Raw genomic sequence first — 18699 nt, 5'->3', positions numbered from 1 at the left:
ATTATAACAATTTTACAATAACCAAATATTTTAACACAATATATCTGAAAATAGATAAAGATAAGACTATACCGATAAAGAAAATATGAGAACGTTTTGATGCATTCTTTTTATAATATAAATGTTCATTTTACTTGCTTTGCACGTGATGCTGTCATTTCGTCTGTTCGTCTCTATGTCAAATTTTCACATTGTTCTATGTCTTAAAGTTAATGACCTAAAACTGCAATAGTATACTACAGTACAAGTGAAAAAAATTGAAAGTTTCACTCATGCGTGTCTCAGATTTGCGCAATGCTTATAGGGTCCTGAAAAAAATCTCAATGATAAGAAGGGGTCGCGACTAAAAAAATTTTTAAGCCCTGCTATGTAATATGTGATGCATCAAAAATCTCAAAAGACTAACTGAATAAAGACAAAATATTTTTATACTGTTTCACTAAATAAATATTCAGTTTAAAAGAGATACCAGAAAATATTTGATGCAGATTATTTACACCCAAAATGCCTATTTTTTTTTTTTTTTTTCATCAGTTATAGTAATTTTTGGGCAAAAAAGTAACAAGCATTGAATATTTTAACTTGTCTTTCTCTCTCTCCATATACATATATATGTATGTGGCAATTAACTCACGAAGCCGAGTAACAGAGTGGGTATATGTATATATTTTTTACCTTAATGAAAGAAAAGTCTATGAAAACAGAGTAGCTTTTACATGGAGGATACACTCTGCACAATACCATGTTAAAAAAAATAATACAAACATCTAAAAAAAGTACAATGGTGGATAGGTTCCTTGCATAAAAATCAATTCAGAAATAAAATTCATCATTTTTTACTGTACCTTAATTTTATTTTAAAAAATACTTTAAAAAATCCTAACAAAGATTATTTATTTACTATCATACAAATGACGTACCCATTTACACACATTTGGTATGACATCATTTTAGATATGCAGAGCCTGTGTGATATTTTTTCCCATATTTTTGGGTTTACTGAATTAAAAAAAAAAATTTGGTTATGGATCGCTGAAGCACTCATCTGCGAGTTCCTTGTATACTCCTTGGTATCGAGGTATGCCCTTTGTATTTTTTCTACAATAAAATCTCTTGTGCACAATGCTGATTTTGTACTATGTTTGGATTCAGAAGATACTCCCTTATTAGCAACTTCACTTTTTTAATGGTTCTCACAGAGGCTTCATTCAAACCAAACTCCCTAGCCACGGATGCTGAACCTCGCCCATTTTCAAGACAATCTAAAATTTTTACTTTACACTCCAATAAAACTGGTCTTCTTTCATGTTTCATAATTCTGGAATTAGACAACATTTTAAGAGTTAATTTATACTGTGGAATATCAAGAAAACACGTTACACACACAAATCACATCAGCTTTTCACAATGTCCAATGCAATCCTCACAATCAAATGAATTGCATTCTGTAGTTTCTAGGTATTTCACACAGCTCCCTGGGCATGTCAAATAGTAAGTAGATTGCAAGAGGCATAGACTATTCCAAAAACAAATACAGTGGAATCTCGAGATATGAGTTTAATTGGTTCAATCAGAGCTTGTATACCGAATTTCTCGTATCTAGAAACAACGTTCCTCATTCAAAATAATAGAAATCTAGTTATACCTTTCCACACCCCAAAAAATCTCATTGCCATCTCATCTTCCAGTTTCCTTCTGCAAAAAACACCAGTTGATGTACCTGGTGTTTTTTGCAGAAGGTCAAAGTACAAATTCTTAGCCTTAACGTAAATTATAGCTTCTGATACCTAATCGCCTTCTTAACTGCTTCTTGTTAATCCACACCAACAACAACTTCTCAACATATTCCAGGAGTTTTGGACGGTGCTTGGATGTACAGGTAACTTCTTTTGCCACATAAAGTTTCTTAATTTCTTCCTTTTTCTTCAGAATAGTGCAGATCGTCGATGTCGAATGGCCATAAGTCTGCGCTAATTCCATCACTCTTACACCACGCTTATGTTTATCTATGATTTCTTTCTTAATTTCAACGGCAACAATCTTCTTGGCAGACATCAAGAAATAATTATTTTCTCATTAAAAGTAAAAAAAGAATTAACTCACAAGCGCCCAAATACGTAGATCAAAGAATAATGAGTGAGCGATCTGATGAGGGGATTCCCCAAGTTGAGCCGGATAGGGCAACGTGCCCCACATACCAACAGCCTGGCTCGTTACTCGAATTTCTCGTATAGAGGTGCTCGTATCTCGAGGTTACACTGTAGAATTAATTACCATTACATATTAAAATAATATCCAAATTATTTATTTAATTTTTTAATGCTTTTTTTTCGCTATGTTATTTTGAAATCATGTAAAAAAAGAGAATCTACTGAACAACATCTAATTACACAAATTTAGCTACTAAATTTTGTTTAAAAACAGTTCCTCATATGCAGATCCAAAAAGTAAAATGTACGAATAGAAAAGTATTTAGGAAAAACAGATATTTGAAGAACAGTATTTATATAAAATTTTTAAAGAAACCAGCTTGCCTTGTGGATAATGTGCTGAAGGTTGAGGTGAGTAAGGTGCCATGTGAGACGAACTACTACCCATCATGCTTTGATGCATTTTATTACCATACATAGCTGGAGGAGCCATCTGCTGATTATAACCTGTAAAAATATTTACATTTTGTATGAATTAACATAAAAATATATTATTAATTTAATATATTTACTTTAACAAAATGTTTAGATTTGAATTTAGTGCACCCTGGCAGAATTTCTATCAAATCTGTCTGATCCAATTTCATTATGCAAAAATATAATGGTAATTTAATCATGACTACACATTAACTCTGTATACATGTAGTGTGCTTTGATAACAAGAAAAGATAAGCATACAACACAGAGTAAAATTTCCAGATACATGAACTGTGGTAAGATATTACACTCAACCCCTGATTAACTGCATCCTATCTAAAAAGTACTGATTGCAGGAAGATGGCAAAATCCATCAGCATAAAACAAAAGTGTCCATAGAAAATATTCCCCTCCCCCCCAAAAAAAAGTGTTAAACCACAGTAGTAATAGTAGATGATGTCATAAAACTTGGGACTTGTTTTCACTTACAACAGAGTATAATTTCCACTTTGTAAATAACCTGGAATATATAAATATTATAAATACAGTACAAAAAGTTCTACATAACTTTTTGAATTGAATTTGAACTCGGACACATAGTTCATTTTCTCTTGTCAATAACAGACTTTAATGTCATTCTAATAATTTTTATTTTTCTGTTATTAACAGTGTTTGTTTTGAATACAGATTTACTTCACACAACTACTAAATAAACCTATTCTCTAAATTAAACTGCTTGAAAATACAAAACTTGTTAATAGTATTTTTCTGTTAATTATAATACGAGTTATTTCACTTTTCTGTTATTTTTAACTATCCTTAGATTAACCATAATTTTGATTAACTGTGGATCTCTTTCCCGTTATTATTCTTATAAATTAGGAATTGACTTTTAACTAAGAATATATTATTCCCTTTATTACAAAAAGAATTTTAATGCATACTGAAATATTTTTATTTAAAAACTTTTAAAAACTGAAACACATTTAAACTGCTCTAATTTTATTTTTTGTTAATTTTAGAATTCAAATGTCTGATAAAACAAAGCTCTGATAAGAAATTTTTCATGGACCGGATGGTTAAGAACTTCCCGAGCAAGAAAGCTTATCAATTTATTATCAAACAGTATCTTAATTTATGAATATTAAAAAATCAAAGCTTTCACTTACCGCCTTCGTATTCCTCAAATTTTTTCAAAATGACTCTTGCACTTTAAGCCACATTATACATTTACAACAAAATATCAAGCCCATGTGGAAATAATGTCAGTTACACAGATTAACTTGCTATTACACTAAATAATGTCTTCGATTGAATATTGTAATTATGTGATGCCTTTCAATCGACACTGGCGTGCAAAACTTAAGCAACAATGGAAATTTTAATCAGATAGCCATGAAATTGCAGAAAAGGGGTTCTTGCAAACAGTACAACAAACACGCAATTCAGTAGAAAGGTCACGTGTATGCAAATGTCAGGAACAAACAGTCACAGACGGCGTAAATGTATACAAAATGCATGCAGTCGGCGCGCTCAACTCACAACTACAATAAAAGAAAGGACGGAGACGCAAGTAAAGACAATCGCTGAGAATGCGATTTCTTTTGTGAAATATGGCTAGAAATCACCTGGATGACCTCACACATGGAAGAAAGATAAAAAAGCTGGAAGAGGGTCGCAGCATAACCAGTTAAACTGAAGCGTTCGGAATCAACAAAAGTGTCGTTTCGCATGCTTAGAAAACCTTCCAAACAATACGTACAGCTGTTAGAAAGTTTGGTGGTGGCTGCCCCAGGGAAACAACTGCAGTGGATGACCGATATACCATTATTCAGGTGAAAAGAGCCCGAAAACAGTCAGCAAACAACATAGCTCAGCAACTGTGTCCAGAAGCCTTGACAAAAGTGGCCTATTCACCTGCCATCCTGAAAGCTGCATCTCTTTGAAAGTTGGCCATCGGTGCCACCATTTAGAGTGGTTCAAGGAACGTAAAAACTGGACTTCTCTTATTAGTGGAGTCATGCCTTCATTCCAGTAGTAACATCACGGAAAAAGACCATTACAGTGGTCCTGGAGTTCTCATCTGGAGAGGCATTATGCTGAACAAGCAGGCAGAGCTAAACATTTTTGACACAGGTTCTGTAACCAGAGATCGCTATTGTCAGGAGGTGATCCTTCCCTTTCCGAGATGCCACTGGAGCAGGCTTCATTTTCATGGATGACAATGTACAACCATATCATACTCCAGCTGTTCAGAAGCTACTGGAAAATGAAGATATCACTTGAATGGATTGCCCAGCATACTTCCCTGATTTAAATTCCATAGAACATGTGTGGGATGCTTTGGGAAGATGCCTTGCGCGATTACATCCTCCGGGGGAACACCCAACAACTGAAATAGACGCCGATTGAGAAATGCGCACTGTGGCGACTTGTGCATATCTCAATCAGCATCTGTAAATAATATTCTATTCTATTGTTATGATTTTATTAACGATCTATCTGAATTATTGTACTACCATAATTAAAATTGTATTACCACACGTACTCTTACCTCAAGATCTGTTGGACAATCTGCTGCTGAGTATGGAGATATGGTGTGGAGCAACCATTGCAGTAAGGGGAGATCATATCCCATACTAAGGAACATCTACTCGTTGTTCTTCCTCTTGTACAGACAATCACGTGTAACGATACCATGAATTTGATAAAGCCTTTTTTGTTTGATTCCAAACTGTAAACATGTTTGTACTCATTTTTGTGCAATCATGCTTTTGTCATCATTTAAATACAAAATGCTGTCTGTCATTTCTGAATTTCATGTCTCTCAGATGATTTCTCATGGAGTTATGGCAAAAAGAACACATGTTGCTTAAGCGGACATTTGCAAAAACTATCTATACTGTTATTGAAAATATGTAGCTGTTAGATTAAACATGCTGCTGCTATATAAATACTTATTCTTTTACACTGTTAACACAAAACAGAACAAAGGTGACTTTTATAAATTTTTTCTCTCTCACACCACATTTGAACTCCCAAATGATTTTATCATTCTGTGACCAAAATACTTTTTTGCACTAAATACATTTCTGATGAAAAGTCTTGTCTTAACTTTGTCACTAATTTCTTTTATTATAATGATAATCTTTGAGTAGAACAGAAAAGCAAAAGTAGAACATTCTTCCTTGGGAATACTTAATAATGACGTAGATCAGAAATCAATTCATAAATGAAATATAAGTCACTATTATAATTTTTATTATTTAAAAAGAAGGGGGATTTCTAACTCTCTCAGTGAACAAGGATGTTTTGCAAAATTATCAAGATTATGGCATATTTGAGCAGTAATCTTATAGAAATGGGCAGATTTAATGGGAACAAGCATAAAGGCCACTTACTGGTTTCTGCTCATTACAATTGGTGTTTCATTACTTCAAAATTTAAATTTTCCTTAAAAAAAAATTGTTGTTGTTAAGTTACTTTTTCTTACATTTTTCAGCAAATAATCCTGTTTTCTGATAAAACTGATAGCTAGTGTGCTAATTTATTCCAAACGTCCTTTACAAACATACACACACAAAAGAAGAAGCACGAGTATAATGTTGTCTCATATGTGGTTTTATTACAGTATTGGCAATATGCATTTCTTCAAGCAGCTGTTGACAGTACTGTTTATGACAAAATATTGTTCTGCCTTTGTCTGGGAAGTATGCAGTTACTACAGTAATGGCTCATACATTTTTTAGCATGGATTCTATTTTTTGGAGGGGGTGGAGGGGAGATATTGGTAGTAGTAAAAATTTAACATATGTACTGGGGGGGGAAGCTTATGTCATCTCAATTGCTTATTTTACTTTGTATCACATTTATTTCTCTTATCATTTTACTTTTACAGAAAATCCATTGAATTGCATTAACTTTTTATTACTGCATGGTTGATGAATTAAAAACCTTGAGCGACTGCCCCTGATTTTCACAAAACATACCAGATTACTTTAAGGAAAAATTTACAAATGTCTTTTGCTAAAATAATGTTCCAAATCTGGTATTTAAATAGCTAATACTATTAGAATTATAATTTGAATTATTTTATTCCCTGAATGTGACGAATATTAAGAGAAAGCTAAGAAAATTAAAAATACAAGAGCACGTGCAATTGACATTTAATAAATAAATATATATTTTTATTTATATTTAATTTGAACAAATGTAATTGGCTAGTGTGTTTAACTGTAACCTTAATTTTACTCTTTTTGCTTTTGAAAAATTGCGAGAACTCTCTTGTGCCGCCGATTTAAAAAGCTATCAAAGCCAGAGAGAACATCTCAGCTCAGTTGCTGTTTACTTAGCTGGTGTAAATTTTGATCGGATTAGATTTCTTTGTGCCTTGGATTGTGTTCTAGTTAACATTTTAGCAGTTTAAAATATAGCTACTGATTACACATTACATGATATTATATGTATACCTTTGAGGAAAACTCCTGTGTTTTGTTATTTATTCCTGTGATGAGAATAAATTTATTCCTGTGATAAGAATAAATTTTATTAATTTTTTATCCCATTTGTGCATTCAATCTATTACGAACCCGTATGCATGCAACAATAATTTAATTGTAATACAAGTCTTAGCAGAACTGTACATTATCTTCTCGTCAAAACTGCAACACAATTTTTACAAATGATCATATGAAAATAAATACAGGAATGTACTTTTCTCTTATCAGGACCAGATTTAGAAATGCATGCATGCATGTATGTATGTGTGTGTGTCTACAAGCACATACATACAAACAGAGCAGGTACTAGGCTTTTTGCCCCCCCCCAAGTCTCCCAGTTCTGCTGCCTGGTGTGACTGCACCAATTGCACTGGATTTGGCAACAGTCCTACATACATTTCTGAAGCCGGTCCCAATAACAGAAAAGTCCTCCTATAACAGATGTAGAAAAAAGAGATAGAGGGCGCTGTGCCGCCCGCATGTTTAGCTAATTAAGAGTTTTGGGGGAGAGTGGTTGAGAGTGACATAAACTAGATACTCTGTAATCTGTATATAATATTTGTACATAGTCTTCTCTTCATTAAATAGATTTAGTTAAAGGAAAGTGTCTTTGTTTGGCCAATAGAACACAAGAACCACCGATAAAGAAGATGTAAGTAAGTTATTACATGCATCAAGTTTTTGGTAGCATCAGGCCAGAAGGTGAGTCATTTCATTTATCTGCATGCAATTTATCTTTGATAATGAGCTCTGAAGAAACCGTCGAGAGAAATAGAAAAATTAGAGGTTCGGTTCGTACCAGTGTAACAAAATTAATAAGGAAATTGGATGAGGAATTGCAAAGCGAGAATCCGAACCTAGAAGTGTTGCAGGAATCGCTTTCAGTGTTAATCGAGAGAGAAACTAGCTTGTTAAAATATGATGAAGTTATTAATGCTCAAAGCACTGTTCAGGAATTAGAAGTAGAACATTGTTTAGAATACAGCGAATCCATCATTAGATGTAAATCTAAAGTCAATAGATATATTCAAAATGTGGGTAAAACTGGAACAACTTCACAAGTTTCGGAAATCAAAACTAATTATAATACTAAATTGCCTCGCATTACCTTAGAAACTTTCAGCGGCGATTTATGTAAATTTACTGAATTTTGGGCTCAGTATAAAGCTGCCATTCACGAAAACAATACGCTTCAGGATGTTGAGAAGTTTAACTATTTAAGATCTTTACTCACCGGTTCAGCTGCAAAAGCTATAAGCGGATTGCCATTAACAGGAGAAAACTATATAAAGGCCATCGAAATCTTAACTGACAGATTTGGGAAAAAAGAAATATTAGTTAGTGTGCATATGAACTTAGTACTAGCTTTAGAGCCAGTACGCCGTTCAAGTGATGTATCCAGTTTAAGAAAACTATATGATAAAATAACAGTTCAAACAAGAAGTTTAGAGACAATAGATATTAATTTTAACTCTTACGGCAATCTATTACTTCCTATTTTATATAAGTGTATACCGCAAGATTTAGTGTTACAGTTTAGTAGGGAGCAAAAGGTTGACACAGAGTCAACAGTGTCAGATTTATTGTTGTTTCTAAAGAGAGAAGTAGAAGCCTGCGAAAAGTCACTAACTCTGGGTCTTAAACAACAAACACTTTTGATAACCAGTGAAAGAAATACCACAACTATGGTAAGAGTGTTGCTCCAATTAAAAAGAAAATGGTAATGCTTAATACATCAGTCGAAAATTATATGTGCGACTTTTGTCTTAAATCTCACCTTTCTAAAGACTGCGACTTAAGTATTTCAGAGAAACGCAAAGCATTATACGATCAATTTAAGTGCAAGCGCTGTTTAAAAAAGGGTCACAAAAACCATTTTGTAAGGCAAAATGGGTTAAATGTAATATTTGCAAATCTTTGTCCCATTTAAAGAGCCTGTGTGATGCAGAAGGGCAAGAAAATAAATCCATTAAAAAATACTGCGAGCACAGGAAAGGAAACAAACATTAGTTCACTATTCCTCGAAACACTGAGCAAGCAAATTCCTAATGACCTGATTTATTATCAAACATTGAGAGGTCAACTGGTAGGAAATAATTCTACATTTAAGGTTAGGTTGTTATGCGATTCTGCTTCCGAAAGATCTTATGTTTGTCAGTCTATTTCCAGAAAAGCAAGTTTACCAACTATTGGTAAAGAAAGATTAAGAATTCATACATTTGCATCTTCGAATCCTCCAGTGCGAGAATTTAAAAGAAAAAGACTTTCTCTAAAAAATAAGACAGGGTTCACTCTAATCATGGAGCACTCGAAGTAAAAAACATATGTTCCAATGCATTACCCAGGCCATCTGCAGAAATTATAAACAATCTTCGCCAAGGGAACAGATTCGTCAGCTTTGGGAGATTGAAAGTCTAGGAATCTCAGAGTGCTCGGAAAGGGGTTGTTCTGGCGATGAGCGAATAATTAAACAATTTGAAGAGGATTTGAAATATGTAGATGGGAGGTATGAGGCTCGCTTGTTGTGGAATAGGAGTCCAGAGCATTTGGAAAATAATTTTGGTTTAGCGAAAAGGCAGTTCGAAAGGGTGCAGCGAGAGTTAAAAGGTAACAGCTTTGTGAGGGAACAGTTTATGGAAATAATTAAATTTCAGACACAAAACAACATTATTCAAGAGTGTGAGGATACGAGAGAGGGGTACTTTATGCCATTCCGAGCAGTGGTCCGTAAAGATAAAAAAAGCACTCAAGTTCGAATGGTATTTAATTGCAGCAGTAGCGAAAGAGGAAAGCTATCGTTAAACGATTGCTCAGAAAAGGGCCCAAACCTAAATCCGAATATTTTGGATATCATTCTTTCCTTTCGAAAATTTAAAATTGGATTCTGCGGTGACATAGAAAAGGCGTTTTTGATGATTGGGATAGCAAAGGAAGATAGGCAATATTTAAAATTTCTCTGGTATCCTGATAATGACAGTGAGGACTTTAAAATTATGCAAATGAACAGAGTATTATTTGGATGTAATTGTTCACCGTTTTTATTGAGTGCAACAATCAAACATCATTTAAAGACATATGCAGAAACAAACAAAAACTGTGTCGAGATGCTAAATAGCTCACTGTATGCAGACGATTTGTGTTATGGAGGGGAAAGTGTAGAATCAGCTTTCAGTCTTTCATCAGAGGCGGTATCTATTTTGAGAGAGGCGAGTTTTAATTTGAGAAAGCTAAACACTAATTCTAAAGAGCTGCATGACTTGTGGGTTCAGAAAGGGTTGTGTGAAGAAAGTAGGTCTGAGAGAGATAGTAAGTTGAAAGTGTTAGGCTTGGTGTGGAACTTAGAAGAGGATGGTTTGAGAGTAGACGTTACATCATTGTTGAGTAGTTTAGAATCGTTGAGAAATAGTAAAAGATCCGTGTTAAGCACAGCAATTAAGGTGTTTGACCCAGTCGGATTTATTTCTCCATTTGTGGTGCGAGTTAAGAGACTGATGCAGGAAATATGGAAGAGAGGTTTAGAGTGGGATGCAGAGTTGCCAAAGGAGTTACGATGGATAAAGTGGTGCGCTGAAATTGAGGAATTAAACGCGTTGAAAATAAAGAGGTACTACTTTACAGAAGTTCTAAGTAAAGGTCAGTCGGTTGAAATTCATATTTTCAGTGATGCGTCAGTAGTGGCATATGGAGCGATGGCATATCTTAGATATAAGAATGAGAGAGGAGAGGTATGTACGTCGTTTATAAAGTCGAAGAGTAGGATAGCTCCGTTAAAAAAGTTGTCCCTCCCTAGGTTGGAATTGATGGGGGCTGTAATTGCAGCTAGGTTAGGAAAATATTTATTGAAAATGTTTCAGGATTTGGTAGGTAGGTTAGTTCTGTGGACGGACTCCGAAATTTGCTTGTGGTGGATAAAGGGGTCAGCGCATGAGTGGAAACAGTTCGTGTCGAATAGAGTTGCAGAAATACAAGACTGTACCTCGCCTGATAAGTGGAAATATTGTCCAGGGTCGGAAAACCCAGCAGATAAATTAACTCGTGGTGAAACAGCAAATGCATTGATGAAAGATAATAACTGGTGGCATGGTACATCATGGTTGAAAGATTCTGAAGATCAATGGCCTGAGCAGAAGTTTAAAGTAGAAACTGATACTCAAAATTTGGAGCGTTTAAGCACTTATGTTCAGGTGACTATTCCAGAAGAAGAAAATGCATTACACATTACCAAATTCAGCAGTCTCGAAAAATTGTTGAGAGTTACAGCTTGGGTAAAGCGGTTTGTCGCCAAGCTAAGAAAACGTGCCTGTGAAGAAGGTCCTCTTACTGTATTGGAGATCCAAGAAGCTGAGGAGTACTGGATAAAACAAGTACAGAGAGCGAATTACTTTTCGGATATTCAACAACTAGAGAGGAATAATCTAATAACACCAGATTCTAAGCTTTACAGTTTAGCACCATATCTGGACAGTAGAGGTATTTTGCGTGTCAGAGGTCATTTGGAACAAGCAGAATTAATAGATGACGAAAAACATTCCATTATTCTGCCCAAAACGAAGTTCACCGAACTAGTGATATTTAGTGAACACGTAAAAGTATTCCATTCAGGAGTCATGGCAACATTGTCCAAAGTCAGGAATAAATTTTGGATACCTAAAGGAAGACAAGTAGTAAAGAAAGTTATTAACGCTTGCCTGGTGTGTAAAAAGTTTGCAGTGAAGCCCGCCAAACAGTTAACGGGTCAGTTACCCAGAGATCGTGTAGTCCAAAGTAATCCTTTCACAGTTGTGGGCATCGACTTAATGGGAGCAGTTACTATTAGAGAAAAAGCGGATAACCACAAAAAGGTGTACATAGCCTTATTTACATGCACAGTCACTCGTGCTGTACACATTGAAGTGGTTTCAGATATGTCAGCAAAAAGTTTCATTTTTTCATTACGAAGTTTTTTAGCAAGAAGAGGGAGCTGCAAAGTGATTTATTCAGATAATGCCAAGAATTTCCGCAGCACATGGGAAATAATTAAAGGATTTAAAAGAATCAAAGCAGATCCAAGTGTGAGTGATTTCTTGACATCCAAACATGGAAATTCATACCTGAGCGTTCCCCATGGTGGGGAGGGTTCTGGGAGCGTTTGATGAGAAGCATCAAGGAACCTCTGAAGAAAATCTTAGGGAGAGCATTACTGACTTTCGAAGAGCTCTCTACAATATTAACTGAACTCGAGTGTGTGCTAAATAATAGACCTCTAACATATGAGAGCAACGAGCTGGGTTAACCTCGCCCGCTCACACCTTCACAGTTTTTATTGCCAGGACGTGGTACATTTAACTTTCCCGAGCATTTCTTGGAAATTTTTAACAAGGTATCCGACAAAGAGACTTTAACCAGGAGGAAGCTTTACCAATCTAAGCTCTTAAAATTAACATGGATCAAGTGGAAAGAGCAATATTTACTCCATCTTAGAAATGCGCATAACTTTGCTAATCCTAAAACTGAGCGGAACCTTAAGACTGGAGACGTTGTGTTGGTAGAAGGACCAAAACAATCCAAACTACTCTGGGACATGGGTGTAATTGAAAACGTAATTATAGGAAGAGATGGACATGTTCGAGCGTGCCTTGTTCGCACGCCCAAAGGACAATTCAGAAGATCGATCCAGATGTTATATCCTTTCGAGACTTAATTTAGAACTTTTGATATTATTGAATTTTATTATATTATTAATTATTATGTTTATTTGTGGCTTTGATATATACTAGTATAGATTATTTTTTATATTATTCATTTATATATGTCATACCATTTAGTATTAATCCATTTTTAATTATGTTGATATTGTTATGTAAGTAAGTTTGTGTACTCTTGTTAAAGAGTACAGGTGGGGAGTGATGTAGAAAAAAGAGATAGACGGCGCTGCGCGGCCCGCATGTTTAGCTAATTAAGAGTTTTGGGAGAGAGGGTTGAGAGGTTGATGAGAGTGGTTGAGAGTGACATAAACTAGATACTCTGTAATCTGTATATAATATTTGTACATAGTCTTCTCTTCATTAAATAGATTTAGTTAAAGGAAAGTGTCTTTGTTTGGCCAATAGAACACAAGAACCACCGATAACGAAGATGTAAGTAAGTTATTACAACAGAAAAGTAACTGAAAAACTAGCATTTTTCAAGACCATGTAAATGATCATAAAATTACACTAAAAATAGTAAACAATCATAAATAAATTTGATTTGATTCAGTAGTTAAGGAGTAAACAAATATATAAACCTTGTGCTGTCATGGGAGGTTGGGGCATTTGCACTTGTCCACTGTTGTCAGACTGATTGGAGGATGGTCTCGGGGGCATGGGAATGTTTGGTTGTTGACCTATAAACAGAATAACAGCAATATGAGATTTAATTAAAGAATTATTAAAATAGGATAAGACTAAAGTATTCCATCAAAATTTGGTACTTAATGCTTGTAAAAGCAAAGATTAACGCAGTAGAAATAATTTCAAATTTAACAGTTTTTGGAATGAGTCTGTAGTAATTAACACAGGGTTCGTAGCCACATTTTAGTTAAAAAAATAAGCACTTTTCAAGCACATTTTAAGAAAAGAAAATAAGCACCTGTCTAATTACATTATACACAACTGCATTACCTTAAAAGAAAAATTAGACTTGTAACTTAAAATATGAGAAATGCAGTATTTATTAAGAGAGAATGAGCATTACCTCAAGCATGGAAAACAATTACTTTTTTTTTTTTTTTTTTTAAATTTTAAACAACAGTTCAATTTACAGAACATGTTTACAATGAGAGAAAAACAAACTATGCAGATCTAAACTATATTACAAGATTTAATGACGAAATTTCAGTTCAAAATAGAGAAAATAAATAATAATAAGCCATATTTATTGTATTCACTTGGCACCTAATAATAAATACAATTTATTTTTCTACTCATATTAATATTTAAATAATTTAACTTAAATCAGAATTCTGAACATTTTCTAAATTTTCATTGTATAACAGTTTTCCCTTAACAGATATTGCAAGCAAAGTAATTTAAGTAAAAAAGAGGAACATTTCTGAAATCAGAAGATGGGAAATTGCTTCATGCAGTAATCCTTTAACAATAAAAGCTTAATTAACCTGAATACTCGGAAACTTTCGAATATTCTGGATAGTCGAGCGTAACTGGAAAAAGAGGATCGAAATGTAGATTGTAGCCGTTCTTTAGATTTTTCGGCTAAATAAATGCTTTAGACATTTCGATATGTGAATCATATAAAAATAGACCAACGGAACTGAAAAATATTCTGCTTAACAAGCACAATAAAGCTCTTAAGTGTTCATAAACAAATCTCAGATTGAACATAAAAATTAATTATCTCTGCAAAATATTGCAAACATTATTGCACAATACGTGGGCCATAATTCTTCCATGCGTGATATTATGCAATCGGAATCAACAGCTCCCGATATTTGGTGAATAAAGAACTAAATAAAGAAAAAGAAAGAGACTTTCTTTCTGGGGAGTTTTTCACTCTAATTTTGAACAGACTGCGTTAAATTTCTGGAACAGAATCATTCTTCGCTTGGGTTAGTAGACCGCAGATTTTTTAGTCCTATTCAACCCTTATTAGAAAGTGACAAAAAAAAAAAAAAAAAAAGAGTCTGCTTGTTTTGCAGCGAACTGTAATGGTTTCAACATTCGAGATTTTGTGGAGAAGGGAAAACCTCCCAACCTCTAAATTGGAGAAGGGGGGGGAAGGAAGAAGAAGATTACTATTCGATTACTTTACCTTTATTTAAGGCATTCCGAATATCATTCCTTCGAAAGCTATCTGTGTTAAAACACACTTATCCATTTTTGGAAGTTTATCTATACTTCAGCAGTTACTGCAACTACATTATCATAAATATCCATACATATGCTCATAATATAAGCATAACGATCATATAAAATGTGAATATGAACTGACCCCGCGGAACGAGAATGCAAATTATTAAAATCTCGATAGAAATTCAAACGTATGTAGTATTTGGGTGGGAGGAAAAGAATACCAAATGCACCAGAATTTTCTACCATTTCGCAATTCTTTGACCAATAGAGAACGACGTGCACCTGTCTGTACTATTCCGTGCACCAAAGGTTACGTTAATGCAGAGAAAAGGGGAAAAGCTATTTCTGAGAGTTTGATTCACCATCTGACGTTTCATATAAGGAAGAAAAGTTGTTTATTTTAGTTTCGGCTTTGGTGTGGGAAAAAATGCGCGTTCATTTAAAAAAACACCTATAAGGGCCTTTATATTTTATTTTCAAATATAAGGACACTTCAAATATAATAAGCACTTGTACGGACTGCTATGAACCCTGTAACACAGCATCAAAAACAATATCACACATGCTCAGATGGATACCAATATTTAGATGCAGAATATTAGAAACAATTTTTAATGACAGTTTAAAAACATGTCTGAATTATGTAAAACTAGCAGAAAATGATAGCTTCAAAAATTCTCAAAGTTTTTATTTAAAATAGACAAATTTAAGTTTTAATACAAGGTGAGACCAAAAAATAAGGTGACTGATGCCATAATAATAACTGTATTATATATTTACATATAAATACATCACTGTATTTATATGTAAATACAATAATAAATACAATAAATTTAATCTACAATATAGTTCTGACAAAGTTCATACAAGTTCTGGAAACTTTTGAAAAAGTCCTCCTTTGAGACTGTGGTTCTCTTGGTAACAGCAGCTTGAATGTTGAATGGAGATGCTTGAAAATCGGTGTCTCTTCAGTGCCAATTTCAGTCATGGAAAGAGGAAAGAGTCTGCTGGTGCAAGAACAGGAGAATAAGGATTGATCTTGCGCCAGCAGACTTTTTGTAATATATATAATACAGTTATTATTATGACACCAATCACCTTACTTTTCAGTCTCACCTTGTAATATTCAATTAATTAATATTTAGCCAATATTTTATTGCAAAAGGTTTTATTTTAAACTACTTTCACAAATATACTTCTAGATTTATTTTCATTTGGGAAGACAGACTGCATTGGCAATTGTTGGCAATATTTTGACTTAATTGAAAAGAAATTTTCTCATTCATCATAGATTCAAACTACCAAAATACATTATTACTTTTATAATGTCACCAAACAAATGTTTAACAAAAAGTTGCAGAGCCTGTTTTATATTTAAATCTAACCCTTTAAAAACTTTAGCCATTTCCAAATGATAAAGTATTGTATAATTTCATTTCACGAGTTATGATTTAAAGACAAATAAGTTTATTATAATTTAACAAATATGCAAAGATTATAAAGCAGCTTAATTTTTTTGAAATAAACATATCTAATAATTCTTCATTTGAGTAAGAAAGGAAATTTAAAGGCTATGATGCTAATTGTTTAGCTTTGTTTTATATATTTTCAAAATACTACTCTAGACCATTAAATTAATACTTTATTCTAAAACTTATAATACTTAATAAAAATATTAATAAAAGTTTTATTAGAGTCCAAATGAATCAGGAGTTCCTATAAGCTGTTTTTGTTAACTTTTCGATAATAAAAAATTTTTGAAGTCATTTATTTAGCTCAAAAATGTTACTTAATTTTCTTTCCATCCCCTCAAGTTGATTAAAATTAATGTTAATTCTGAAATAAAAACTATAATTAACTTCGCATTCAAATTATAATTAATTTAAGCATTCAGAAATACTATATTAAGAAACTAGCAGGATACATTAAAAAAGAACGTAGTCTGACCTTAACGAAAAGAGAACGCATTTTACCCAGTTTGCAAATTATATACAATCAGTTTCTCCCGCGAAAGCAATGCACCTGTAGAAAGAAATCGATAACCATTAATTGCCCTTTATGCACACAGACGGGCGAGATCACCCTACCCTCCACTATACCCCCCATTCAAGGTCAATGCCATCAATAGCATCAGCTGACAGGAGCAGAAAACGAGGTCAGTCAGAAAGAAGAGAGAGAAAGTGGGAAAAGCAGAAAAGATAAGGTGGAATGTGAAGGGGGGAGGGCTGGAATTTCCCATTTAATGACATCAACGGTGGATGAGCTCACGTGACCTGAAAAGGCTGCGATTTCCGCAAACAATGTCAATCACGTTAAAAGTGCTTAAGGTCGTTTAACCCTACAGTGAAGGTCATTAAATATACGAAATGCAAAGTAAATTCATTCGCTAACACACGAAATTTAATTCACTTTCCCATTGCATAATCGCTTTTCACACAGCAAACCCAGCATATAAAATAATTATTAAAATAGGAAACAAGACTTAGCGCGTACCCGAAATTTCGCAAGACATTTTCCTACACATTGACATTAAGTGGAAATATACAGCGGATTATTTATTTATAAAGAATTACAAGCTTTAGAGACATTAAAATACTAGCTAGAACAAAACATGATAAACAAATTAATATTTATATTATGTGAAACTTGATGCCAGCAATTAAGAAACAAATATTTAAAATTACAGTTTCTTAACATATTAATTTCTAAAAAAAAATTAATTTAGATATAATATACATCATGCAATAAAAGAAACAACTGGGACTCTCACAAAATAATACTTATATCATAACTGGAAAAATTTATTAAAGAGCATAAAATATTTAACTTTAAAACTGCAGTCAAACATAAATTGCTTTATAACTTATTTTATATGCTTTATAACTTTAATTAAACAACTGAAAATACCGTTTTCAGTAGCTCAGATTGTTATAAATAATGTAACTATGTACGACAAAAGTTTTATGCCGTAAATAAACTGGCAATAGTTTTCGATGAATGCGATGGCAGCATGCAAACTACGAGAACTTTTCGCGAAACGAGAAGCAAAACTGGAAGACCTAGATTGCAGACAATAAAAGTAGATAGGAAGGGGGGGATTATGAAGGTAAAATTAAACATGTGAAATAACTGATGTTTACGCAATTTTTCAACATAAAGATTTATTAACATTTTTACGAAGTGGAGTGCTGAGTAACGCTTTTAAGTGTTGTCCAAAACTCATGCTGTTTGTTTCCACGCTATGCAACACGTTATGTAAAATACACACTGAATACAGTAATACACCTCAGGCAAACGAAAGACGTACCCTATATGAAAAAGAGAAGATGGACTAATTGTCGAATAATAGGAAGTGCAGCGCCACCTAGTAAATGGATACACTTTTCAAGAACTATCGTAAAACTTCGATTACTTGAACTCGATCATGTGAAATTTTCGGAAAGCCTAAAGAAAAATACTCGGTGACGGCTTGGTGAGGGATATAACCAATATTTTTTCTGGTACTTTTCAGTTTTGCCGGCGCAGGCGATAAAGTCGCCAATAATGGTACAACCTAAGTCAAACGGAATATCCTCGCTGGTAACCTTTTACTCCTCTCTTTCGAAACAAGTCACAGCCGTTTCTTATCAGATTGTTCCTTTCAATACCAGCATATAATTAGATAGAATTTTTACCAGATAGTTCAATTTTATGCCCTAAGTCAATTCGCAGGCGGTAATTAAGTCAATTAGGATGCAATTCCAC

At 33.7% G+C, this 18699-nt stretch overlaps 1 protein-coding gene across 4 annotated transcripts in view; it reads right to left on the bottom strand.

Moving 5' to 3' along the window:
* Positions 1 to 18699, bottom strand: part of LOC118189571 (trithorax group protein osa-like) — a 320714-nt gene that overhangs the window by 34273 nt on the left and 267742 nt on the right. For all 4 annotated transcript variants that reach the window (XM_085817608.1, XM_085817609.1, XM_085817610.1 and 1 more), the window contains 2 exons: positions 13392 to 13490; positions 2535 to 2657 (listed from right to left, as the gene is read on the bottom strand). In XM_085817608.1, coding sequence (XP_085673734.1) covers positions 2535 to 2657; positions 13392 to 13490 — 222 coding nt within the window. The remainder of the gene's footprint in view (positions 1 to 2534; positions 2658 to 13391; positions 13491 to 18699) is intronic.

This window comes from Stegodyphus dumicola, chromosome 5 (assembly GCF_044657685.1).
Source record: "Stegodyphus dumicola isolate Sdum_Otavi_A_Nest chromosome 5, ASM4465768v1".
Taxonomy (NCBI): Eukaryota; Metazoa; Arthropoda; class Arachnida; order Araneae; family Eresidae; genus Stegodyphus; species Stegodyphus dumicola.
The sequence above is the reverse complement of the archived record's forward strand: the minus strand, read 5'-3'. Positions and strand labels throughout refer to the sequence as shown.